This window comes from Vulpes lagopus, chromosome 7, assembly GCF_018345385.1.
Source record: "Vulpes lagopus strain Blue_001 chromosome 7, ASM1834538v1, whole genome shotgun sequence".
Classification (NCBI taxonomy): Eukaryota; Metazoa; Chordata; class Mammalia; order Carnivora; family Canidae; genus Vulpes; species Vulpes lagopus.
This window is the reverse complement of record NC_054830.1, coordinates 10268149-10296130: the sequence shown is the minus strand read 5'-3', so window position 1 is coordinate 10296130 and position 27982 is coordinate 10268149. Positions and strand designations below refer to the sequence as shown.

The 27982-nt window shown below is 40.8% G+C and overlaps 1 protein-coding gene across 1 annotated transcript; it reads right to left on the bottom strand.

Moving 5' to 3' along the window:
* Positions 1-12: 12 nt before the first annotated feature.
* Positions 13-27886, bottom strand: LOC121495060 (adhesion G protein-coupled receptor E2-like). The gene is made up of 11 exons (XM_041762359.1): positions 27883-27886; positions 27540-27647; positions 27158-27372; positions 26778-26957; positions 23711-23908; positions 23205-23440; positions 15044-15110; positions 14486-14577; positions 13016-13184; positions 12820-12930; positions 13-751 (listed from the first exon to the last, which is right to left on the bottom strand). Exons 1-10 carry the CDS (start codon positions 27884-27886, stop codon positions 12826-12828), a joined length of 1374 nt encoding a protein of 457 aa, XP_041618293.1. The 3' UTR covers positions 13-751; positions 12820-12825.
* Between the last annotated feature and the right edge of the window lie 96 nt (positions 27887-27982).

The window sequence follows — 27982 nt, the reverse complement described above, 5'->3', positions numbered from 1 at the left end:
TATTTCTCTGGACAACCCTGACTAATACGCTAGCCCACAAAGCCTGAAACATACATATCATGATCAGAGTTTTCCAACTATCTGTATCATCAGGTGATGATGAAACAAGACAGCGATGACTGAAATGGTTCATGTTTCAGTTGTCCAGCTATAGAGATATGATTTACTGGAATCTTTCAGCCTCTGAGTCAACCATAGCTGCAAAAATCACTTTATTTCCCCCTGAAATCTCAATGAAGGTTAAACCTGTGTCTCTTGTGATCACTCCCTTGGACCTAGTGAGAAACTGATATCTTTGAAAGTATGAATAATTAAGCTCACAGAACACGAACAAATAAATTTCAAAATCCAGACTCTGGGGTGAACATGTCCACTCTCATGGTTGCTGTAGGTAGGAAAATCCATTGAGGCAGGTTTTCCTGCTCATAGACGTTCAGCATCTAGAAGCATCTTTGTAGGAAGGAGAGGCTTCAGAAAAGGTTGTAAATCAAAGTGACCAAGAAATTGGTCCACAGATGGCTCTTTACATGTTGAGAGTTTTCTAAGCACACTGAAGGGCACAGACAAATTCCAGATTTTGCAGGCATTGAGTATCAAGCAAGGTTGACTTCTTTCACACTGTTGACATGGTGAATTTCTTGAAATATACACACAATGAAGTCTTGTTTATCCTCTCTCAAGGGCTCAGAGATTAACAGTTCCAATTTTCCTTGGGAGATGGGGATATAATTCATCAGATTTTTTAATTTACCTAGAAAAACAATATTTAGAAATGATATACAAGACTACAGAAAGATAATTCAAAAAATTCCTTTGAAGCATCTGGGTGGCTGAGTCAGTTACACATCTGACTCTTGGATTCAGCTCAAGTCATGATGAAAGCCATGATATCGAACCCCATGTTGGGCTCCACACTCAGTGCACAGTCTGCTTGAGATTCTCTCTCCCTCTCCTTCTGTCCCTCCCTCTCCGCCTCTCTCTCTCAAAATTAATCAACAATCTTTTTTAAAAGTTTCCTTTGAAAAAAAAGATATAGGAAATTTAAGAAGCTTTCAATCACAAAATCCCCTTGCCAAGTGAATATGTCAGAGTAAAATATCAGATATTTGTAACATCTTTACCAGAAGTCCCATCTCCCTATATTTCTTAACCCCTAAGTTACAGAAGATAAGAGTAATGAAATGTGCGATAGAAAAATATTATCTGTTTCAAGATGTATGTCCTAATCGCTCTGCTACAAGGTTTGTGAAATGCTACTCTACATATATAGGAACTAAAAAGGTAGGTGGGAAATTTTTAAAAAATTTTATTTATTTATTCATGAGAGACACAGAGAGTCAGAGACTTAAGCAGAGGGAGAGGCAGGCTCCATGCAGGGAGCCTGATGTGGGACTCAATCCTGGGACTCCAGGATCTCGCCCTAGGCCAAAGGCAGATGGTCAACTGCTAGACACCTAGGCGTTTCAGTAAGTGATAAATTAACACAAGGTCAGAAACGTATGGGCACTGAGGTGGGCACTTGACAGGATGACCACTGGGTATTATTCTATATGTTGACAAATTGAATACCAATAAAAAATAAATTTATAAAAAAATGAAATGTTACCTGTTGTCAATCAGCTAAGATGTAAAGGAAAAAACAGTGAATTCTTCTTTTCCCACTTATCCTTGTCATTCCCAATATGAGTTATTTGTTCCTGTGTCTATAGGAACTTTAGTGTGATTTCTGGTTTTTGAGTTAGGCAACTTCACATGCTTATCTCTACACAATGAGTTTATTAAAAGTATGCATCATGAAATTACTTAGAACTGAACACAAGTGCTTTTCTTGAACAAGACTACAGGACACCACAGAAAAGATAACAAGATGAGAGGGAAACATTCCTTATATCTTTAAACACCAGAGGCACCAAATTTTAGGAGACAGTAGAAGATACAAATACGTAAAGGAATGAATTTGCTTAGTCCTTTTCCCAAAGACAGTAGAAACAGTGATAAGATTACTCAAATTTTAATACATTCCTTGGCTTTGAGGTGCTATTTTTCTCACAGAAAGTATGTTTCTTCACTGTATAGATCATCACAGGGGGTGGGGGTTGATATTTACTCAAATACTATAACCTGAGGCAGATTTTGGTGGCTCTACAATAGGCAAACCAAACCTATGTACAGTAGACATCCTACCATAGTGTGGTACACAAAGTAAGGATTCCAAAAAGATGCCCACATTCTAATCTCTGGATCCTGTGAATATTTCATTTTACACAGAAAAAAATGGACTTTCCAGATAAAATTAAGTATTGTAAATGGAAAGTGAGGCAGTGTAATGAAAAAGGTCTTTTTAAGGGAAAGAGGAAGGCAGGAAAGTCGAAGAGAGCAAGGGAGATACAATGACAGAAGTAAGGGAGAGAGAATGAGTGTGTGTGTGTGTGTGTGTGAGAGAGAGAGAGAGAGAGAGATACAGTTGAAGATGCTGCACTGTAGGCTTTGAAAGGCGAATAGAGTGAGGGGCTACTAGCTACGGTATGCAGCCAGCCTCTAGGTGCTGGAAGAAAACAAGAATTAAAACTTTCCTCAAGTCTCCAGAGGGAACTCAGCTATGCTGACACCTTGATTTTACTCCCATAAGACCCATTTGAAACTTTAAACTTCTAGATATGTAAGATAAATGTTTCTGTTTTTTTAAAGATTTACTAATTTCTTTTATTTTTAATAATAAATTTATTTTTATTGGTGTTCAATTTGCCAACATACAGAATAACACCCAGTGCTCATCCCATCAAGTGCCCCCCTCAGTGCCCGCCACCCAGTCATCCCCAACCCCCGCCCTCCTCCACCCCTAGTTCGTTTCCCAGAGTTAGGAGTCTTCATGTTCTGTCTCCCTTTCTGATATTTCCACCCATTTCTTCTCCCTTTCCCTCTATTCCCTTTCACTATTATTTATATTACCCAAATGAATGAGACCATATAATGTTTGTTTTAGAGAGAGAGGGAGTACAGTGGGAGGGGAAGAAGGAGAGAGAATCTCAAGCATACTCAATGCTGAGCACAGAGCCTGATGTGGGGCTTGATCTCAGGATGCTGAGTTCATGACCTGAATTGAAATCAAGAGTCAGATGCTTAACCAACTGAGCCACCTAGGCACCTTTAATGTTTATGTTGTTTTTAGCAGTAGGTCTGTGATAACTTGTTACAATAGCAATAGGAAACTAATACAAAGAATCCATGTGGAAATACCCATTTACTGGAATTCCAGAGTGAGAGAAGCTCAGATACTATTTAGGGACTCCTAGGGATTAGCTTCCAGGAATGAAGATTGGCCTTGCTGAGGACTGGCTGACACCAAAAACATGGAGGGTTAAGTACTATTAGCATTCCCTAAACAGAAAGATGTGGACTATCCGTTACATTCTTGCTGAATAACTGCAAGCTCCCAGTGGGACAAGGCTGTGATACAGCCAGAATGGAACATCTCAGATCTGTGTGACCTGCCCCTTATGTGATGGCATCAGTTGTACTAAGGGATGTTGCATTAGCTCCCAGTTAGGTGGATATGGTTACATTCCCCATCCTTGGCTGAATCAACATCTACAGTGTATGTGGGAGATATTCAGCCCCCCTCCCACCAATGCATGACCCACCTGAAAGCCTACATAAGGAATCCAGCAATTAGCTCCAATTCAGTGATTCTAAGACAACTGTCTCATGTGTAAGGAAGAGAAAGAGGAGGCAACGGAAGATATAAAATGTGTGGCAATTTGACCCAGTTCACATAGCAAGCACTTGGGAGAGTGGGATTTCATTCCAGACCTGTTTCAGTCCAGACCTGTTTCAATCAGTGTATCTACACAATGCTCTTGGATCATAAGGAAATACTTGGGTCTTAATAAGTAGATGTGAAGGTCACTAATAAAACCACAAGGCTGAGAAAAAAACTTGAAATTTGCGAGAAAGGGGGCATCATTACCGAATCATTAGTTTATTCTACTGTCTTATTACCCTCCTGGTCAGGCAATTCATTCTATTATTTATCCCTTCACTTATTTGCTCTCTAGACCATTAATGAGCACTGGGAAAGTTAGAAAGAGATTGATGAGCAAGACAGTTCCTGCACCTTCTGCAGCTGCACTCTGTGAATTTAATTTAAATAGTCATGCAGCAGTTGTATCAAGCATTTCTATGTGCCTGGCATCATGTGAAATGCTGCGGATACATTAGAGGGAAAAACCAACATGGCACCTGTTGGGTCTGAAATCTACAGGGAAGACAGATACAAAGCAAATAGTGAAAACCAAGACTAAAATGACTCTGACAAATGCTCTGCAGGAAAGGCACAGGGGCCATCAGGGTGAAAAACAAGAGAACCCGACCTAACCTAAGCAGGAAGAGAAGGCTTCTTGGAGGAATGAACACGTGAACTGAGATGTGAAGGCTGACATACTTTTGAGTCAAGGAAAACAAAAGAGTGTTTCAAGGACAAGGAATATGTGCAAAGCCTTTGTACCAAAGAAGCACAGTGAATTTAAAAAATTGAAAGAAATCTGATCTGGCCAGAATGATGGTACATTCATAATAGATGAAGCTGGAGAGGTGAGCAGGAGACAATCCAAGCAGGTCCTCATTGATTTACAGATTTGAGGTTTGATCCTACATGTAATGAGTTTAACAAAGGGGTGACACGATTTTATTTGTGTTTTGAAAAGATCCCTCTGATTTGTATGTAAAGGTGCACAGGAAGGTGACAAGACTAGAAAGGGGTGGTCAGTTAGGTGGATACTGCAGCTATTTAGGCAAGTAAAGATAGCAGTGTCCTAAGGAGGGGTGATGAAGATTGAGCCTGCTGGACACACTGGGAACATATTGAGAACATAAAACAAGGATTGTATAATGGATAGGCTGTGCTGGGAAATAAGATCATTACTGAGGATAACTTGTAAAGAGTCCAAACTTGTGCCACAAGCTGAATGTAGTACATCCAGAGAGAGAAAGACATCATGGGAAAGGACTAAATTGGGGTAAAGATTGCAAGTCTTTTACTAGAAGGCTGAGTTAGTTCTAGATATGAGAAATAAGAAACTGGAAATATTCATCTAGATCTCAGAGATCAGAGAGAGAAATGTACATGGCTGTCATTTGTATTTAGATGGTAATTGAACCTAAAGGATAGATGCTATTGTCTAGGAGGAAAGAACTTAATGAGAACTGAAGTGCTTCTGGAACTGATCCATTGGATGGAGCTATAAATGAAACAAAGAGAAAAACGCTATAGAGAGTGGAAGAAAGACGTAGAAGTCTGTATGAGTAGAATCTAGAGGAGATAAGGATGGAGTGTTCCATCAGAAAAGATGAATAGTGTCCCCAGTTTCTGAGAAAACTTTTAGGGACATGGAGATCATTGTAGGTCTAAGAGATGTTTGTTTGGGTGGCATGATAAGGGAAAGAAACCACACTTGCAAAGGTTGGGGAAGTAGGGAGTACGTTTAAGCAGAGAGAAGTCAACACTTGTCTGGTAGCTAAAAGTGGGGCAAGTCGCACACGTTTTTTTAACACAGAAGAGAACCAGAGGGAGCAGGATGGTGGAAGAGTAGGGTCCCCAAGTCACTGTCCCCACCAAATTACCTAGATAACTTTCAAATCATCCTGAAAACCTACCAATTCAGCCTGAGATTTGAAGAGACAACAGGTGCCATGCTACAGTGAGAAGAGTTCGCAATTCTGTAGGAAGACTAAAAAAAATAAAGAAAAAAAAGGCATCCAAGGGGGAGGGGCCCCCGCGAGAAGCCGGGCTAAGGCTGCCCCGAGTGCCCCCAGGACAGGAAAGCCCAGGCCCGGAGAAGCAGGAGCTTTACCAATCTTCCCAGAGGGAAAGGCACTCGCAGGGAGCTCGAACAGGACCCCAGGAGGGCGGGGATGCCCTCAGGCTCCCTGGGACACTAACAGAGGACCTGCGCCCCGGGGGAGAGCATGCCACACCCCGCAGCCGAGCTCCGGAAAGGGTGCAGCACATGCCGGGCTAAACCCGGGAGCAGCTCGGAGGCGGCGGCTCCGCGCAGAGGGGGCTGCGGCCCAGGAGTGCGATTCCAGCAGCGCAGGCCTGGGAGCCCAGGGTGCGGGGGGACACAGCCCAAGATCCAGACAGGCAGAGGCCGGGAGAGCCCAGGACAGCCAGGATGCTCCTGCCCATGAGCGGCACCGATCTGTGCAGATCAGCAGCCCGCCCCCAGAGCATCCAGGCCCCTGCAGACTGAGAGCTCCAGAGTTACTGCAGGAGTTGACACCAGGGCTGGAGAGCTGGCCGCTGCCACTGTTGTTGTTCCTCCTGGGTCCTCACAGGATAAACAACCCCCACTGAGCCTCACAGTGGCCCCACAGAATAAACAGAAAAACAACTCCACTGAGCTCCCCCAAGTGCTCACACCTCAGAATCAGCACAGCAAGCCCCTCCCCCAGAACACCAGCTAGAAGGACAGGGGAAAAGCAAGTTATTGACCAAGCAGCACTGGAAAGTTCCAGGGGGAAGTCGAAGGATTTACAATATATACACTCAGACGATACTCCCCCTTGTTTTTTGGTTTCTGTTTGCTTCCACTTCTCCCCTTCTTTCTTTTCTTTTCTTCTCTTTTTTATTCTTCTTTTTTTTCTTTTTCTTTATTTTTTCCTTTCTCGCTTTTTCCCCTTTTCCCAATACAACTTCCTTATGGCCACTCTGCACTGAGCAAAATCACTAGAAGGAAAACCTCACATCAAAAGAAAGAAACAGAAACAGTCCTCTCTCCCACAGGGTTGCAAAATTTGGATTAAATTCAATGTCAGAAAGCCAATTCAGAAGCACTATTATAAAGCTACTGGTGGCTCTAGTAAAAAACAAAAAGGATTCAGGATACTTCATGACTGCAGAATTTAGATCTAATAGGGCAGAAATTAAAAATCAATTGAATGAGATGCAATCCAAACAAGAGGTCCTAACAATGAGGGTTAATGAGGAAGAAGAAAGAGTGAGTGACAGAAGACAAGTTGATGGCAAAGAGGGAAACTGAGAAAAAAATAGACAAACAATTAAAAGACCATGAGGATAGATTAAGGGAAATAAATGACAGCCTGAGGAAGAAAAACCTACATTTAAATGGGGTTCCCGAGGGCGCCAAAAGGGACAGAGGGCCAGAATATGTATTTGAACAAATCCTAGCTGAAAATATTCCTGAAAATCTGGAAAGGGAAATAAGCATTCATATCCAGGAAATAGAGAGATCCCCCCCCCACTAAAATCAATAAAAACCATTCAACACCTCGACATTTAATAGTGAAGCTTGCAAATTCCAAAGATAAAGAGAAGATCCTTAAAGCAGCAAGAGACAAGAGATCTATGACTTTTATGGGGAGGAGTATTAGGGTAACAGTAGACCTCTCCACAGAGACCAGGCAGGCCAGAAAGGGCTGGCAGGATATATTCAGGGTCCTAAATGAGAAGAACATGCAACCAAGAATACTTTATCCAGCAAGGCTCTCATTCAAAATGGAAGGAGAGATAAAGAGCTTCCAAGACAGGCAGGAACTGAAAGAATATGTGACCTCCAAACCAGCTCTGCAAGAAATGTTAAGGGGGACTCTTAAAACTCCCCTTTAAGAAGAAGTTCAGTGGAACAATCCACAAAAACAAGAACTGAATAGATATCATGATGACACTAAACTCATATCTATCAATAGTAACTCTGAATGTGAACGGGCTTAATGACCCCATCAAAAGGCGCAGGGTTTCAGACTGGATAAAAAAGCAGGACCCATCTATTTTCTGTCTACAAGAGACTCATTTTAGACAGAAGGATACCTACAACCTGAAAATAAAAGGTTGGAGAACCATTTACCATTCAAATGGTCCTCAAAACGGGATGAGCACTGGGTGTTTTTCTGTATGTTGGTAAATTAAACACCAATAAAAGTTAATTAAAAAAAAAAAAAAAAACAAATGGTCCTCAAAAGAAAGCAGGGGTAGCCATCCTCATATCAGATAAACTAAAATTTACCCCGAAGACTGTAGTGAGAGATGAAGAGGGACACTATCTCATACTCAAAGGATCTATCCAACAAGAGGACTTAACAATCCTCAATATATACGCCCCGAATGTGGGAGCTGCCAAATATTTAAACCAATTAATAACCAAACTGAAGAAATACTTAGATAATAATACACTTATACTTGGTGACTTCAATGTAGCTCTTTCTATACTCGCTAGGTCTTCTAAGCACACATCTCCAAAGAAACGAGAGCTTTAAATGATACACTGGACCAGATGGATTTCACAGATATCTACAGAACTTTACATCGAAAATCAACTGAATACACATTCTTCTCGACTGCACATGGAACTTTCTCCAGAATAGACCACATACTGGGTCACAAATTGGGTCTGAACCGATACCAAAAGATCGGGACAGTCCCCTGTATTTTCTCAGACCATAATGCCTTGAAACTAGAACTAAATCACAACAAGAAGTTTGGAAGGACCTCAAACACGTGGAGGTTAAGGACCATCCTGCTAAAAGATGAAAGGGTCAACCAGGAAATTAAGGAAGAATTAAAAAGATTCATGGAAACTAATGAGAATGAAGATACAACCGTTCAAAATCTTTGGGATGCCGCAAAAGCAGCCCTGAGGGGGAAATACATCGCAATAGAAGCATCCATTCAAAAACTGGAAAGAACTCAAATACAAAAGCTCACCTTACACATAAAGGAGCTAGAGAAAAAGCAGCTAATGGACCCCACACCCAGCAGAAGAAGAGACTTAATTAAAATTCGAGCAGAACTCAATTAAATCGAGACCAAAAGAACTGTGGAACAGATCAACAGATCCAGGAGTTGGTTCTTTGAAAGAATTAATAAGATAGATAAACCATTAGCCAACCTATTTAAAAAGAAGAGAGAGAAGACTCAAATTAATAAAATCATGAATGAGAAAGGAGAGAGCACTACCAACACCAAGGAAATACAATCAATTTTTTAAAAATATTATGAGCAGCTATGTGCCAATAAATTAGGCAATCTAGAAGAAATGGAAGCATTTCTGGAAAACCACAAACTACCAAAACTGGATCAGGTAGAAATAGAAAACCTGAACAGGCCAATAACCAGGGAGGAAATTGAAGCAGTCATCATTAACCTCCCAAGATACAAAAGTCCAGGGTCAGATGGCTTCCCAGGGGAATTCTATCAAACGTTGAAAGAAGAAACCATATGTATTCTACTGAAGCTGTTTGGAAAGATAGAAAGAGATGGAGTACTGCCAAATTCATTCTACGGGGCCAGCATCAACTTAATTCCAAAACTGGACAAAGACCTCACCATAAAGGAAAATTATAGACCAATATCCCTGATGAACATGGATGCAAAAATTCTCAACAAGATAAGACAAAAATTCTCAACCAGCCAATAGGATCCAACAACACATTAAGAAAATTATTCACCATGACCAAGTAGGATTTATCCCCGGGACACAAGGCTAGTTCAACACTCGTAAAACAATCAATGTGATTCATCATATCAGCAAGAGAAAAACCAAGAACCATATGATCCTCTCATTAGATGCAGAGAAAGCATTTGACAAAATACAGCATCCATTCTTGGTCAAATCTTCAGAGTGTTGGGATAGAGGGAACATTCCTCAGCATCTTAAAAACCATCTATGAAATGCCCACAGCAAATATCATTCTCCATGGGAAAACACTGGGAGCCTTTCCACTAAGATCAGGAACAAGACAGGGATGTCCACTCTCACCACTGCTATTCAACATAGTACTGGAAGTCCTCGCCTCAGCAATCAGACAACAAAAAGACATTAAAGGCATTCAAAATGGAAAAGAAGAAGTCAAACTCTCCCTCTTCGCCGATGACATGATACTCTACATAGAAAACTCAAAAGCCTCCACCCCAAGATAGCATTTCTATATGCTAAAAATGAGACTGAAGAAAGAGAAATGAAGGAGTCAATCCCATTGCACCCAAAAGCATCAGATACCTAGGAATAAACCTACCAAAGAGGTAAAGGATCTATACCCTAAAAACTACAGACACTTCTGAAAGAAATTGAGGAAGACACAAAGAGATGGAAAAATATTCCATACTCATGGATTAGAAGAATTGATATTGTTAAAATGCCAACGTTACCCAGGCAATTGACACGTTTAATGCAATCGCTATCAAAATACCATGGACTTTCTTCAGAGAGTTGGAACAAATTATTTTAATATTTGTGTGGAATCAGAAAAGACCCCAAATAGCCAGGAGAAATTTAAAAAAGAAAACCATATCTGGGGGCATCACAATGCCAGATTTCAGGTTGTACTACAAAGCTGTGGTCATCAAGACAGTGTGGTACTGGCACAAAAACAGACACATAGATCAATGGAACAGAATAGAGAACCCAGGAGTAGACCCTGAACTTTATGGTCAACTAATATTCGACAAAGGAGGAAAGACTATCCACTGGAAGAAAGACAGTCTCTTCAATAAATGGTGCTGGGAAAATTGGACATCCACATGCAGAAGAATGAAACTGGACCACTCTCTTGCACCATACACAAAGATAAACTCAAAATGGATGAAAGATAAATGTGAGGCAAGATTCCATCAAAATCCTTGAGAACACGGGCAACATCCTTTTTGAACTTTGCCACAGCAACTTCTTGCAAGATCCATCCATGAAGGCAAGAGAAACAAAAGCAAAAATGAACTATTGGGACCTCATCAAGATGTGGAGCTTTTGCACAGCCAAAGATAAAAAACTCAAAGACAACCTACAGAATGGGAGAAGATATTTGCAAATTACATATCAGATAAAGGGCTAGTATCCAATATCTATAAATAACTCTTTAAACTCTCCTATCTCTGGGAAATGAACTAGGAGTGGTGGAAGAAGAGGTGGGCAGGGGGTGGGGATGACTGGGTGGCGGGCGCTGAGGTGGGCACTTGACAGGATGAGCATTGGGTGTTATTCTCTATGTTGACAAATTGAGCACCAAAAAAAAAAACAAATTTATTTTAAAAAAATAATAAAAATTATAATAAAAATTAATAATCAAAGAAAAACAGAACTTCTTAAACTCAACAGCAAAGAAACAAGCATCCAATCATGAAATGGGCAAAAGACATGAACAGAAATCTCACAGAGGAAGACATAGACATGGCCAGCAAGCACATGAGAAAATGTTCTGCATCACTTGCCATCAGGGAAATACAATTCAAAACCACAGTGAGATACCACCTCACACCAGTGAGAATGGTGAAAATTAACAAGGCAGGAAACCACAAATGTTGGAGAGGATGTGGAAAAAGGGGAATCCTCTTGCACTGTTGGTGGGAATGTGAACTGGTGCAGCCCCTCTGGAAAACTGTGTGGAAGTTCCTCAAAGAGTTAAAAATACATCTGCCCTATGACCCAGCAATTGCACCGCTGTGGATTTACCCCAAAGATACAGATGCAATGAAACGCAGGGACACCTGCACCCTGATGTTTCTAGCAGCAATGTCCGCAATAGCCAAACTGCGGAAGGAGCCTCAGTGTCCATCGAAAGATGAATGGATAAAGAAGATGTGGTTTATGTATACAATGGAATATTACTGAGCCATTAGAAACGGCAAATACCCACCATTTGCTTCAACGTGGATGGAACTGGAGGATATTATGCTGAGTGAAATAAGTCAATTGGAGAAGAACAAACATTATATGGTCTCATTCATTTGGGGAATATAAATAATAGTGAAAGGGAATAAAGGGGAAAGGAGAAATAATGACTGGGAAATATCAGAAAGGGAGACAGAACATAAAGACTCCTAATGCTGGGAAATGAACTAGGGGTGGTGGAAGGGGAGGAGGGCGGGGGGTGGGGGTGACTGGGTGATGGGCACTGAGGTGGGCACTTGACGGGATGGGCACTGGGTGTTATTCTATGTGTTGGCTAATTGCACACTAATAAAAAATAAATTTATAATAAAAATTTAAGTTAAATTAAATTTAAAAAGAAAGGACAAATATCCACCATTGACTTCGACGTGGATGGAACTGGAGGGTATTATGCTGAGTGAAATAAGTCAATCGGAGAAGGACAAACATTATATGGTCTCATTCATTTGGGGAATATAAATAATTGTGAAAGGGAATAAAGGGGAAAGGAGAAAAAATGAGTCGGAAATATCAGAAAGGGAGACAGAACATGAAAGTCTCCTAACTCTGGGAAACGATCTAGGGGTGGTGGAAGGGGAGGTGGGCAGGGGGTGTGGGTGACTGGTTGGCAGGCACTGAGGGGGGCACTTGACGGGATGAGCACTGGGTGTTATGCTAAATGTTGGCAAATTGAACACCAATAAAAAGTAAATTTATTATTTAAAAAAAGATGTTGATGTGTAAGAGGAACACAATACCCTAAGGAGCAAAATATAGTCTTAAACAAACCTTTAAAAAGAGACTATTGCTAACAGTTAAAAATAATGGATAAGGCATGAAGATGGGATCCAAAGAACAGGTGGAAGCACCGTCTTTATAGAGGAGTCAGAAAGTTAATAATTAATTAATAACTAAATTGTTAACATTAAATTAATAGATAAAAGATGGGCATTTAAGGGGGCACTTGACAGGATGAGCACTGGATGTTATAGTATATGTTGGCAAATTGAACTCCAATAAAAAAATATACAAAAAAAAGCAAATCAAGTGTGAGCCACTGAAGGGCCTATTCTGTTGCACACTAATGTGCTCAATGGGGTAAGCATATGGTACTTAAGCAGATCACTTAATGAAGTGCTCTGGGAGCAATGCCTGATCTTACCATGCTTTATTTGGAGACATCAGAGGTGGCCCTGCTGGACACTGTGTATTTCTCTGACTCAGCTCCTGTCCTCCTGATCCCTTTGAACCATTTCCTATATTGCTCCCGCACCTGCAAAGGCAAAGTATGCTCTGAATCAGTTCACTGAGATGAGTGAGGATAGGAAGCATCCCAGGTGGGAGCTGGGCAGTAGTACCTGCTGGCTGAGGAGGCAGTACACCAGGAAGATGAAGACACCCTGCAGGCTGTTGATGATGGTGAACAGGTAAGCCATGACGTGGGCAGCTGGGCCCACCTGCAGAATGCCCAGGCACCATGTGCAGCCCAAGATGAGGAGCTGAGCTGTGGCTTTAAATGCCAGCATCCTGGGTAGGAAGAGAAAGAGGGCTCATGATTCACCCAGGACAACACAATGAAAGCCATTCTCATCTCTAGCCATGGAAGCTCCTGTCTTCCCCTGATGGTGATGAGTTCTCAAGCTGACTGGTGATCAACTTTGATCTTTACTCTCAATGATTTCCTACAGTACAGACGCCACTTGGACCACGATGGCATCTTGATTTGGATTGAGGAGGACAGTGATATTTCACAATGTAAGTTTCAAAAATTTTATGATGCTCCTTGGAGACCCTGAATTTCATCCAGCACTACTGAGGAGGCATTTTGCATCAGGCTCTGTGCTGGGATCTGGGCATTAAAAATAACAAAGGAGGGACCCGTGGGTGGCTCAGCAGTTGAGCATCTGCCTTTGGTTCAGGGCATGATCCCAGGGTCCAGGGATCGAGTCCTGCCATCATGCTCCTTGCAGGGAGCTTTTCCCCCTGTCTATGTCTCTTCCTCTCCTCTCCTCTTCTCTCTCTCTCTCATTAATAAGTAAATAAATAAATAAATAAATAAATAAATAAATAACTCTTTAAAAAATAACAAAGGCAAGATTTCTATTTTCATTTGGAAAGGATAATGATAAGAACATGGAAGAAACAGCATTAAATTTGCACAAAGGTTGCTAGAGCAAAGGACCATCCAAGCCTCCCAGAAGATTTGACATGGACTAGGAGAAGAATGCACGAGGTATCAGTAGAAACCTGAGCTGACATGGAGTATGGAAGTGTAGGCTGGGTTGTGGGAAAATTCACAGGTTTTTCTAAGTGTTTTGTGGAAACATAAAGATTCCCTGCACATTTGTCAGAGGACTGATGGAAAAAGTCCAAAGAATGTTTATTAACCAATGTCAATTCTTCCTGTTGCTGGGGGAGTCACAAACTTGGGTTAGGAATAGAACAGGAGCATCTGGGTGGCTCAGTCATTTATGCATCTGACTCTTGATTTCAGCTCAGATCATGGTCTCAGGATCCTGGGATCAAGCCCCAAATCAGGCTCCCCACTGAATGTGGAGCCAGCATAAAATTCCCTCTCTCCCTCTCCCTCTGCACTCCCCTCCCCGATGCTCTCACTCTCTCTGGAAAAAAAAGGATCAACAGAAAATTTGGCCAAGTTGTTAGCTGCACCTACTGAATCTGAGCCAGCTGCCATAGAAGAGTAGCTGCCTCTCTCTACTCAGGTTCCCTAAAAAGACCCCGAGAAGAAGCATCAGGGACTGCTGAGGCACATGGCTTTGTCCTTAGGATCTAGTCTATGGGGTTGGTCACTCTCTTCTCCATCTTACCTTGTGTTCTGGAGGGTAGATACTTCGCTGTTGAGGGAAGACAGCTTGCTTTTCAAAATCCAGAGGGTCATCAGAAAGAAAGCTAAATTGACCTTTGGGAAGCCACAGAAGACTTACTAAATAAAATTTCAATCTGTTCCCTGCATCCTAGCCTGTCCAACATCAATTCCACATTTAAGTCATCTTCATATTAAATAACAGTGGAGTTTATAGTTTTAGGAGCAGGTTTAGAAAACTAAACAAAACCATGACAATCCAGTGACATGCCTGCCACTGTCACCCTGCTTAAAATTCTTCTCTTCTAGTGACCCCCAGCTGAGCATTAAGGATACTCTGATGTGGGATCCCTGGGTGGCGCAGCGGTTTGGCGCCTGCCTTTGGCCCAGGGCGCGATCCTGGAGACCCGGGATAGAATCCCACGTCGGGCTCCCGGTGCATGGAGCCTGCTTCTCCCTCTGCCTGTGTCTCTGCCTCTCTTTCTCTCTCTCTGTGACTATCATAAATAAATAAAAATTTTAAAAAAATTAAAAAAAAGGATACTCTGATGTCATCACTCACAGAGAAGATGGCACAGACTGGCCCAAGGAAGCTCCATATAAATCTCTTTTCTTGGTTGAGCCAGCAGCTGAACAAGAGAGAAAGCAAAAAATTCATTGGTTCTTAAGAATATAGAAAAAACTATTCTATAAATCATTAAATCATTCATTCATTCATCAACAAATAATGAGTGACTCTTTTGTGATAGGCTTTGTGATTGGGTCTGAAGATAACGTTAAAAAGAAAGTAAACATAGTTTTAAAACCACATATCTCACCTGGAGTAGGATACACACAAATATATGGTAACAATAAAACAAAAATGGGAGTCAATGAGCTGTATCATTGGTTGTCATGCTTACTTTGGAATCAGAGGGATTAGGATGGTTAAGGAAGGTTCTCTAAAGAAATTATATTTTTAGCTGAGATATTAACAGTGAATAATGTTACTGAGATAAATGGTGTTGAAGCAAAGGAGAAGCCCACACACATGTTAACAACTTTTCAGAATCCTGGGAAACTAACATGGTTAGGGGCCTTTCTTGCACTGTTCAATTTATTTTTTTTTCCATCGGCTTCACAACCCATCCACTTGGTCTCACATTGTTTCATGGCATTATTCAGATATATTTTACAGACTATAAAATCCACCCATCTAAACTATATAGTCCAGTAATCTTTAGAATATTCCCAAGAGACACCTGCACCCTGCTGTTTATAGCAGCAATGTCCACAATAGCCAAACTGTGGAAGGAGCCTCGGTGTCCATCGAAAGATGAATGGATAAAGATGTGGTTTATGTATACAATGGAATATTAGCCATTAGAAACGACAAATACCCACCATTTGCTTCGACGTGGATGGAACTAGAGGGTATTATGCTGAGTGAAGTAAGTCAATTGGAGAAGGACAAACATTATATGGTCTCATTCATTTGGGGAATATAAATAATAGTGAAAGGGAATAAAGGGGAAAGGAGAAAAATCAGTGGGAAATATCAGAAAGGGAGACAGAATATGGACAACTCCTAACTCTGGGAAACGAACTAGGGGTGGTGGAAGGGGAGGTGGGTGTGGGGTGTGGGGGACTGGGTGGCGGGCACTGAGGTGGGCACTTGACGGGATGAGCACTGGGTGTTATTCTGTATGTTGGCAAATTTAACACCAATAAAAAATAAATTTATTATTTAAAAAATAGAATATTCCCAAGAGTTGTGCACCAGCACTAAAATCTAACTTTAAGATATTTTCAACCCCACAAAGAGAAATTTCATTCACACTAGCAGTCATGTGTTCCCACTTCGACACACTCCACTCCTCCTCTTCCCCCAGGACACCATTACTCTGCTTTCCCACATGACAGATTCGCCTATTCTGAACATTTTACATAAGTGGTATTATGTGATATGTGGTCTTTCATGACAGGATTCTTTCATTTAGCATCATGCTTTCAAAGTTCATCCACACTGCAGCATGTTTTTATGGATGAGTAATAATCCTACTCTTTTCCATGGCCAAATAATATTCTGCTGGATGGATATGTTGCATTTGTTTATCCATTTATCACTTGATGGACATTCTAGTTATTTCCAATTTTGAATAATGCTGCTACAAGCATTCAGGTACAAGTTTTGTGTGAACATATGTTTCCATTTGTTTGGGGTATATACCAGCATGCAGTAGCTATATACTGAACTTTGTGACAAACTGTCCAACTGCGTTCCAAAGCAGTTGCATCATTTTACATTCAAACCAGCAAAATATGAGTGTTCCAAATTTTCCACACTCTTCCATGCACTTTTTATTGCCTGTATTTTTTAGCCATTTCAATTAATGGGTATAAAGTAATATCTCATTCATGGTTTTTGACTTGTGTTTTCCTAATTACTAAGGTTGTTGGGCACCTTTCCATGTGCTTATTGGTTATTTACATATCTTCTTTGGAGAAATGTCTATTAAAATATTTTGTCCACTTTTTAAATTATTTTATTTATTTAAGTAATCTCTACACCCCACATGGAGCTTGAACTCGAACCCTGAGATCAAGAGTCTCATACTCTTCTGACTGAGCCAGCCAGGCACCCCTGTGTTGTCCTTTTTTAAATTTTTTTTCAGCCCCTGCTGAGAAGGGAGACTGTTTTTCCCTCTTATACATACTCATGCTCTCCCTCTCTCTGTATCCCTCTCTCTCAAGTAAATAAATAAAATCTTAAAAAAAATAAAGGAAATATTGTAGAACCAAAGGATCATAACAAATTTTGAAAATCTCTGAAATACTCCTGTAAGTATAAGGATGTATGAGGATATGCCTCATTCAAAAAAGGCATGAGGATGTACTCCAATGTTTTGTTATTTTTAATTTTAATTTATTTATGATAGTCACAGAGAGAGAGAGAGAGAGAGAGAGAGAGGCAGAGACACAGGCAGAGGGAGAAGCAGGCTCCATGCACCGGGTTCCCGATGTGGGACTCGATCCCAGGTCTCCAGGATCGTGCCCTGGGCCAAAGGCAGGCGCCAAACTGCTGCGCCACCCAGGGATCCCTGTACCCCAATGTTTATAGCAACAATGTCCACAATAACAAAAATATGAAAAGATCTCAGATGTCCATTGACAGATGAATGGATAAAGAAGATGTGGCATATACACACAATGGAATATTACTCAGCCATCAAAAAGAAAGAAATCTTATAATTTGATATGACATGGATGGAAATAGAGAGTACTATGCTAAGTGAAATAAGTAAGTCAGTGAAAGACAAATCTCAGGTGATTTCACTCATATGCATAATTTAAGAAACAAAACAGATGAATATTGGGGAAGGTAAGGAAAAATAAAATAAGACAAAATCAAAAAGGGAAAGGAACCAAAAGAGACACTCAGCGCAGGGTTGCTGGAGGGAAGTGGATGGGGAGATAGGGTAACTGGGTGATGGCATTAAGGAGGGCATTTGATGCAATAACACTGGGTGTTACTTACAACTAATGAATCACTAAATTTTACCTCTGAAACTAATAATACACTACATTTTAATTCAATTCAATATAAATTTTTTTAAAATAGAAAGGCATGGGGGAAAAAAAGCACTAGTTTCTCACCTCTGACTGACCTTGAGGCTTTGTGCAATCAGAAAGTAAAAGCTAAGACTATTATGTAAACTACCCAAAGTTTGGAGGTGTGCCTTCTCACACAGATACCTTTGAAAAAGAATGCAAAGCATATAGGCAAAGCACTAAGGAAATCTGAACAAACATTGGGTAATCATTAAATTATACTGACCCAGATGTGACCAAAACCCTAACAACCCAGAACTAGGGATAAAAATAAGAACCTTAGGGATCCCTGGGTGGCGCAGCGGTTTGGCGCCTGCCTTTGGCCCAGGGCGCGATCCTGGAGAACCGGGATCGAATCCCACATCAGGCTTCTGGTGCATGGAGCCTGCTTCTGGTGCATGGAGCCTCCTTTGTCTCTGCCTCTCTCTCTCTCTCTCTGTGACTATCATAAATAAATAAAAATTTAAAAAAAATAAGAACCTTAATAAAACTAACAGAGAACTCAGAGGTCACACACTACAAGGAATCAACAGAATTAGCCCAAAAAACTTCCTACAAACAAACAAAAACACCAAAAATCAGAAACAACACATTATCTTGGAGGATAGACAAGTCTGAAAACAGAAGTGTCACAATATATTATCTTAAATGTTGAGTTTTAACCAATAATTTATGATCTAGCCAAAGACAGGAAAATGTGTAACATACACAGGCAAAAAAAAAATCAGTCAAAAGAAAATGTCTCTGAGAAGGCACAGATTTCAAGCTCTGTAGATAAAGTCTTTAAATCAAAAATATATATGCATATATTTACATATATATGTATATATTTAAATATATACATATATTTATATATGTATATATACAAATATATACAAATAAATATACAAATATATGTATATATTTAAATATATACATATATTTAAACAAAAATATATATACATATATATATGAAAACACTAAACCATGTATAAAAAACTTAAAGGAAAATATGACAAAAATATCTCACCAAATAAATAATCTAGATAAAGCAGTAGATATGATGTAGGGAACCAAACAGTAATCCTAAAGTTGAGAAGTACAATAACTGAAATAAAGATTCACCAGAAGGTCTCAACAGTAGATTGTAACTGGTATAAATCCCCAGCAGTGCAATTACTGGGTCATAGGGCAGGTCTATTTTTATTTCTTTGAGGAACCGCCACACAGTTTTCCAGAGTGGCTGTGTAGCAGTTCACATTCCCACCAACAGTGCAAGAGGATTCCCCTTTCTCCACATCCTCTCCAACATTTGTGGTTTCCTGCTTTGTTAATTTTCCCTATTCTCACTGGTGTGAGGTGGTATCTCATTGTGGTTTGGATTTGTATTTCCCTGATGGCAAATGATGTGGAGCATTTTCTCATATGCTTGTTGGCTACGTCTATGTCTTCCTCTGTGAGATTTCTGTTCATGTCTTTTGCCCATTTCATGATTGGATTTTGTTTCTTTGGTGTTGAGTTTAGTAAGTTCTTTATAGATCTCAGAAACTAGCCCTTTATCTGAAATGTAATTTGCAAATATCTTCTCCCATTCTGTAGGTTGTCTGTTAGTTTTGTTGACTGTATCCTTTGCTGTGCAAAGCTTCTTATCTTGATGAAGTCACAATAGTTCATTTTTGCTTTTGTTTCTCTTGCCTTCGTGGATGTATCTTGCAAGATGTTACTATGGCCGAGTTCCAAAAGGGTGTTGCCTGTGTTCCCCTCTAGGATTTTGATGGAATCTTATCTCACATTTACATCTTTCATCCATTTTGAGTTTATCTTTGTGTATGGTGCAAGAGAGTGGTCCAGTTTCATTCTTCTGCATGTGGATGCCCAATTTTCCCAGCACCATTTATTGAAGAGACTGTCTTTCTTCCAGTGGATAGTCTTTCCTCCTTTGTCGAATATTAGTTGACCATAAAGTTCAGGGTCCACTTCTGGGTTCTCTATTCTGTTCCATTGATCTATGTGTCTGTTTTTGTGCCAGTACCACACTGTCTTGATGACCACAGCTTTGTAGTACAACCTGAAATCTGGCATTGTGATGCCCCCAGCTATGGTTTTCTTTTTTAAAATTCCCCTGGCTATTCGGGGCCTTTTCCGATTCCACACAAATCTTAAAATAATTTGTTCTAACTCTCTGAAGAAAGTCCATGGTATTTTGATAGTGATTGCATTAAACGTGTCAATTGCCCTGGGTAACATTGACATTTTCACAATATTAATTCTTCTAATCCATGAGTATGGAATATTTTTCCATCTCTGTGTCTTCCTCAATTTCTTTCACAAGTGAAGTTTTCAGGGTATAGTTTTCAGGGTATAGATCCTTTACCTCTTTGGTTAGGTTTATTCCTAGGTATCTTATGCTTTTGGGTGCAATTGTAAATGGGATTGACTCCTTAATTTCTCTTTCTTCAGTCTCATTGTTAGTGTATAGAAATGCCACTGACTTCTGGGCATTGATTTTGTATCCTGCCACACTGCCAAATTGCTGTTTGAGTTCTAGCAATCTTGGGGTGGAGTAGCAGCAATGTCCACAATAGCCAAACTGTGGAAGGAACCTCAGTGTCCATCGAAAGATGAATGGATAAAGAAGATGTGGTTTATGTATACAATGGAATATTACTCAGCCATTAGAAACAACAAATACCCACCATTTGCTTCAAAATGGATGGAACTGGAGGGTATTATGCTGAGTGAAATAAGGCAATCAGAGAAGGACAAACATTGTATGGTCTCATTCATTTGGGGATTATAAATAATAGTGAAAGGAAATAGAAGGGAAGGGAGAAGAAATGGGTAGGAAATACCAGAAAGGGAGACAGAACATGAGAGACTCCTAACTCTGGGAAATGAACTAAGGGTGGTGGAAGGGGAGGAGGGCGGAAGGTGGGAGAAACTGGGTGATGGGCTCTGAGGTGGGCACTTGACAGGATGAGCACTGGGTGTTAATCTATATGTTGACAAATTGAACACCAATAAAAAATAAATTTATAAAAAAATAAAATAAAATAAATATTTAAACTGAAAAAAAAGATTGTAACTGGTAAAAGAAAAAATTGATAAATTTGAATGTAGGTCAATAGAAATTATGCCATCTGAGGAACAAAAGAAAATAGAATGAAGAAAAATATACAGACCTCAGAGACTTATGGCACAGGACCAAGTGCACCAACATACACATAATTAGAATCCCAGAATAAGGCAAAGCAAAAGAACAGAATAAGCCTAAAAGAAGAATGAAAGGCTAAAAACTTCCCAAATTTTAATAAAAATATTGAGCTAAGCATCTAAGAAGCTCAATGAACTACAACTAGAATAAATTCAAGTAGATCCTGAAACACTGAAACATCTCATAGACCTTCTAACAAAAGACAAAATCTTTAAAGTGGCAAGAGAAAACTTATTTTTGTGTCAAAAGATCTCAATAAGATTAAGGAGTGATTCCTTGTCTGAGATCATGGAGGTCAAAAAGCAGTGGAATAACATCTCCAAAGTGTCCAAAAATATATATGGTCAACCAAGACCTCCATATCTAGTTAAATTCCCCTTGAAAACTGAAGAGGGACCCCTCGGTGGCTCAGCGGTTTCGCGCCTGCCTTTGGCCCAGGGCGTGATCCTGGAGTCCCAGGATCGAGTGCCGCGTCGGGCTCCCGAAGCAGGGAGAAGCCTGCTTTTCCCTCTGCCTGTGTCTCTGCCTCTCTCTCTCTCTCTCTCTCTATCATAAATAAATAAAAATAAATCTTTAAAAAAAAAAAAGAAAACTGAAGAAATTAAGGCACTTCAAGATAAACAAAAATAAGATAATTCTTGCTTGCTGAACAGTCCTAAGGGAAATACTCAATGAGTCCTTCAGGCTAATAGGAAAGGACACCAAAAAAAAAAAAAAGGAAAGGACACTAGATGGTAATGTGACTCCAAAGAAATAAAGAGCACCAGTAAAAGTACCTAGGTAGGTATAAGGAAAGACACTGTAAGTATGTTTTTGTTTGTGGTTTTCCTGTTGCAAAAGATACATCTGGGTGGCAGAGTCATTTAAGCATCCAACCCTTGGGCAGCCCCAGTGGCTCAGCGCTTTAGCGCTGCCTATAGCCTAGGGCGTGATCCTGGAGACCCAGGATCGAGTCCCACGTTGGGCTCCCTGTATGGAGCCTGCTTCCCCCTCTGCCTGTGTCTCTGCCTCTGTGTGTGTGTGTGTCTCTGATGAATAAATAAATAAAATCTTTTTTTAAAAAAAAAGGCATCCAACCCTTGATTTCAGTTCAGGTCATGATCTCGGGGTCATGAGATCAAGCCCCAGGTGGGCTCCGTGCTGAGCACAGAGCCTGCTTAAGATCCATCTCTCTTTCTCTCTGCCCCTCCAAAGGCATTTTCCTAAGAACTCCAGATAGTCCATAAACACAAGAAAAACTGCTCAATCTGGTGTGAGGTGGTATCTCTTTTTTATGGGTTTTTTTTTGGTATATTCTTTTATTGGAGTTTGATTTTCCAACATATAGTATAACACCCAATGCTCATCCTGTCAAGTGCCCCCCCTCAGTGCCCATTACCGAGTCATCCCATTCCCTGCCCACCTCCCCTTCCACTACCCCTTGTTCATTTCCCAGAGTTAGGGGTCTCTCGTGTTTTGTCACCTTCTCTGATTTTTCGCCACTCATTTTCTCTCCTTTCCCCTATGATCCCTTTCACTATTTTTATATGCATTGGAATTGCATATAAAAGTGGATTAAGTGAGTTAACACATATAGAAATGGGTAGAAATGCATGGCATAAAGTAGGTACCACGAAAACTATGATGGAACCTATTACTTGATTATTTATTTAAATCAACTCTCTTTTTCCAAATAAAAATATTGGAACATCCTAAAGGATTTTGACAAAGTAGATTACATTTTTTTCAAAATGATGTTCCAAGCACTTATTTTGGCTTCAGTTTTACTATTCAGAGAACAGAGCTTTAAAGACATTCTGCTTGATTATAATTTTCCACCAGAAAGATGTTCTAAGAATTCTTACTTCCTGTGCCTTCTTTGCATTACGTTCTGGCATAATTAAAAACTGCTACTCTGGTTCTAGTCATGGCCATGATCGTGTAGAGAACTTGCACTTACCGGGTGGGTGTTCCATAAAGGTGAGGCCTGGATGCAGCAGAAATAGCCATAATTATGGCTGGGACTCCATATCCCACAGGGAACATGAGCTTCTTCATTAACCTGTTCACACTGGAGTAGTTGACCACCTTCAGGTTGCGTGCAGTGAGGAAGAGGTGTAGACCCTCCAGCAGCATCCAGGTAAAGGAAGCCAGGTAGAGATAGTGTAAGGCACCTGCAATGATGGAACACAGCACCTGGGGGGTGCCACAAGGAGGGATTTTCAGAGAGGAGGTGGCCCCAGGACCTGTCCCATATCTCGCCATTGGAGTGAACTCTCATGTGTATAATAAAGGACTTGTCAAAAGAGGGTTTTTATCTAGTTGTGTCAATGTGAAATAGGCTACATATCATTAAAAACTTCTTTGGGACCCAAGGCCATTTTATTAAGGTACCAATGTAGCACAGGTCCATAAACTGAGGATCCCCTATTGCAGGGCAGGGGTATCTCTGTGACATGTCAGTACCTTGATTTCAGTCCGGTCAATGGCCACGAGGAAGAGCAGGTGAGCCAGGAACAAACAGATTGAGAGCTGCAGGTGGAGGGAGGTGCTGGTGTTCTGGATGGCTTTGCACAGCAGGAAGGTGAGGGCTGCCAGGAGGAGGCACATCAGAGAAAGGCCCAGCCCCACATACGTGATCATAACCAGCACGGGATCATCATCCTGGGACCCAGCCAAGAGAAGCAAAGAATACATCGAAGTCACATTTTCCTGCTCTGGGGTAGTGACTCTTTCATCATTTATAATTTTATTTATTGACATAGTAACATCAAGAATATAGGAACCAGGTAAATTTACTCTGTTGTTGGGTATGTTCCTCCAGGTTCAGAATACTATAATTTTTGGAATTCTGATCTGATTAGTTCAGATCCTGTAAGAATTGAGGGGGAAAAAAGTCCTTTTTTAATAATAAATTTATTTTTAATTGGTGTTCAATTTGCCAAAATACAGAGTAACATACAGTGCTCATCACGTCAAGTGCCCCCCTCAGTGCCCATCACCCATTCACCCCCACCCCCACCCTCCTCCCCTTCCACCACCCCTAGTTCGTTTCCCAGAGTTAGGAGTCTTTATGTTCTGTCTCCCTTTCTGATATTTCCTACCCATTTCTTCTCCCTTCCCTTCTATTCCCTTTCACTATTATTTATATTCCACAAATGAATGAGAATATATGTTTGTCCTTCTCCGATTGACTCATTTCACTCAGCATAATACCCTCTAGTTCCATCCACGTTGAAGCAAATGGTGGGTATTTGTCATTTCTTTTTTTTTAATAAATTTATTTTTTATTGGTGTTCAATTTACCAACATACAGAATAACACCCAGTGCTCATCCCATCAAGTGCCCACCTCAGTGCCCGTCACCCATTCACCCCCACCCGCCCCCCGCCCTCCTCCCCTTCCACCACCCTTAGATCATTTCCCAGAGTTAGGAGTCTTTATGTTCTGTCTCCCTTTCTGATATTTCCCACACATTTCTTCTCCCTTCCCTTTTTTTTTTTATTTTTTTTTAATTAATTTTTATTGGTGTTCAATTTACCAACATACAGAAAAACACCCAGTGCTCATCCCGTCAAGTGTTCTCCCTTCCCTTCTATTCCCTTTTACTATTATTTATATTCCCCAAATGAATGAGAACATATAATGTTTGTCCTTCTCTGATTGACTCATTTCACTCAGCATAATACCCTCCAGTTCCATCCACGTTGAAGCAAATGGTGAGTATTTGTCGTTTCTAATGGCTGAGTAATATTCCATTGTTTACATAAGCCACATCTTCTGGATAAGAAAGTCCTTATTCAAGACAAAGCCCTGGAGCTTACAGGGATTTGTTTTACTTTACAGATCGCCTAAGTCTTTGGAGTGGTGATCCAGAGGAAGTAACGAGCTCACATGGCTGGGGAGAAGTCAAACAGTTCCTAACCCCCCTGCACTCACTGGCTTTCCTGGCCCCCTTTGACCTCTGCCACCACCAAATCTTCCTTTCTACAGTCCTTGAGAGCCCCTGCCTACAGCCTTCTAGTCCTGATGACTCCTGTAATAAGCAGAATTCTAATTTGGCAATGAATGATGAACATGCACACACACTTTCTTCCAAATTTTCAGTTAAATGCCATTTTAGGTGCTGCTGTGAAGGGATTTTTCAGATGGAATTCAGATCCTATACCTGCACCTCAATGTTTATAGCAGCAATTTCTACAACAGCCAAACTGTGGAAGGAGCCTTGATGTCCTTTGACAAATGAATGGATAAAGAAGATGTGGTATACATATAAAATGGAATATTACTCAGCCATTAGAAACGATGAATACCAACCATTTGCTTCAACGTGGATACAACTGGAGGGTATTATGCTGAGTGAAGTAAGTCAATCAGAGAAGGACAAACATTATATGGTCTCATTCTTTTGGGAAATGTAAAAAATAGTGAAAGGGAATAAAAGGGAAAGGAGAAAAAATGAGTGGGAAATATCAGAAAGGGAGACAGAACATGAGAGACTCCTAACTCTGGGAAACGAACAAAGGGTGGTGGAAAGGGAGGTGGGCGGGGTGTGGGGGTGACTGGGTGACAAGCACGGAGGGGGGCACTTGATGGGATGAGCACTGGGTGTTATGCTATATGTTGGCAAATTGAACTCCAATAAAAAAATAAAAATAAAATAAAAAAGATGATGTGAGATAGATATAGATATAGATATAGATATAGATAGATATAGATTATTACTCAACCATCAAAAAATGGAATATTAGGCAGCCCTCAAAAAGAATGAAATCTTGTCATCTTCAATAATCTGATTGGGAATAGAGGGTATAATCCTAAGCAAAATAAGCTAATCAAAGAAAAATAAATACCATATGATTTCATTCATATATGGACTTCAAGAAACAAAATATGAAAATAGGGGAAAGGATGGAAAAACAAAATAAGATGAAAATAGAAAGGGATACAAACTGTAAGAGATTCTTAACTCTAGGAAACAAACAGGGTTGCTGGGGGGGGCAGTGCATAGGGGAATGAGGTAACTGAGTGATGGGCATTACACAGGGCACTTGATGTAATGAGCACTAGGTGTGATATGTGCAACTGAAGAATCACTAAATCCTGCCCTTGAAACTAAAAATACAGACACATTGACTAAACTCAATTTAAGTTTAAAAATTAGAGAAGAAAAAGGAATGCTGATATCTGTGTGAGGGTCTGAGAGAGAAGGAATGGAGGTACCCCCTAGGAGCTGAGCACAGTCCCCTGCTCACAGCTAGCTAGAAAGTAGAACCCCAGTCTTATGACTGAAAGGAACTGAATCCTGCCAGTAACCAGGGAGCTCACAGGAGGATCCTGAGCCTCAGAAGAGAATGCAGCCCTAGCATATTCAAGGATTTCAGGCTTGTGAAGATCCTGAATAGCAATTCAGCCATACCATGCCTGACTGCTTCCCTAAAGAAACCACAAGACACAGATTTCTGTTTTTTAAGCTCCTACATGTGGGGAAATGTGTTACTGAGAAATAGACATGGGATGCAGCCCCTCTCACCTGCACATCGTGGTGGGCCAAGAGGACAGCAAAGCTGCTGAGGTGGGTGCACTGGCAGGTGGTGCTGGTATCTCCACTATTCACCAAGGTACAGCCTCTGGTGGACCAATGACCAGATCCATTCTGACTGTGCTCCCAAAAGACACAGAACACCTTTTTTGTTGGCCCAGGGGTCACTGACTGTAGGAAAAACATAGGTGGGAGCTGGTGGTTCTGGTGCTCAGAAATGCTTATCCAAAGCTGGCTTGCAAAGAGCTTTCCTGGGGTAATGACGTACTCGTGGGGGAGCCCTCCAGAACCTCAAGGCTGAGGTAGGCAGTGAGGCTGTACTCAGGACCCAGGCTCTTCCACATCCACAGCCCCATGCCACCAGCACTCACATGGTGGGATAAGATGTAGGTGATGGGGGAGCTGAGCTTCTTGTTGCTCATAAAGGCCGAGATAACATCTGAGAGCAGAACAGGGGAGACTCCTTGCAACAAGCTTTTGTGTGCCCCATGCAGAACAGCCTGCTTCTCAGGCTCCAGGACCAGAGGGGCTTCAGCCAGCAACTTGCCCATACCCGGAGTGGTGATGAGGCCCACCACAGAAGGACCTGCAGGGAAAGACCAATGTTGATACCTTGGGAAGCCCAACAGGGCCCCTTTCTCTTCAGATGGATTCTTTGTGGTCCCACTATATCCCCCCTTCCCTTTAATCTTCAGTTCCCTGTTTGTCACATCCTTAGGCATCTCATGGCCTTCCTCCCATCTCAGCCATTACCTGAGTCACCAGATTCATGCGCCACATCCCATTTCAACAGCATCTTTGCCTGATTCTGACTCAAAGTGACATTACTATGTCCTTGCTCCTGCACCTCCAGGGACAGATCTACAAGTTGTAGGAGTTATATAAGGAAGTTAGGTTAGTAATTCTGCCTGGAATGGTTGCTATAACACCATTATTTTATATATGTGTTTACACATACACACAATTTACAAAGGTTTATGAGAAAATACTATGAGCATTTGGACACCAACAAATGGATGGATAACCTAGATGAAAGTGACAAATTCCTAGAGACATACAAACTACAAAAGTAATAGAAGAATAAAGTTGAACAGACCCATCATGGGCAAAGATAATGGAACAGATAAAAATTCCCCAAAATAAAAAGCTTAGACCAGATGGCTTTACTGCTGAATTCTCCCAACTATTTAAGTAAG

Coding starts and splice junctions, on each gene's coding strand:
- LOC121495060 (XM_041762359.1), bottom strand. Junction 15,111..23,204: donor CTTTATGGAACACCCACCCG/GTAAGTGCAAGT, acceptor TCTCTTGTTCAG/CTGCTGGCTCAACCAAGAAA. Junction 12,931..13,015: donor ACTGCCTCCTCAGCCAGCAG/GTACTACTGCCC, acceptor TTGCCTTTGCAG/GTGCGGGAGCAATATAGGAA.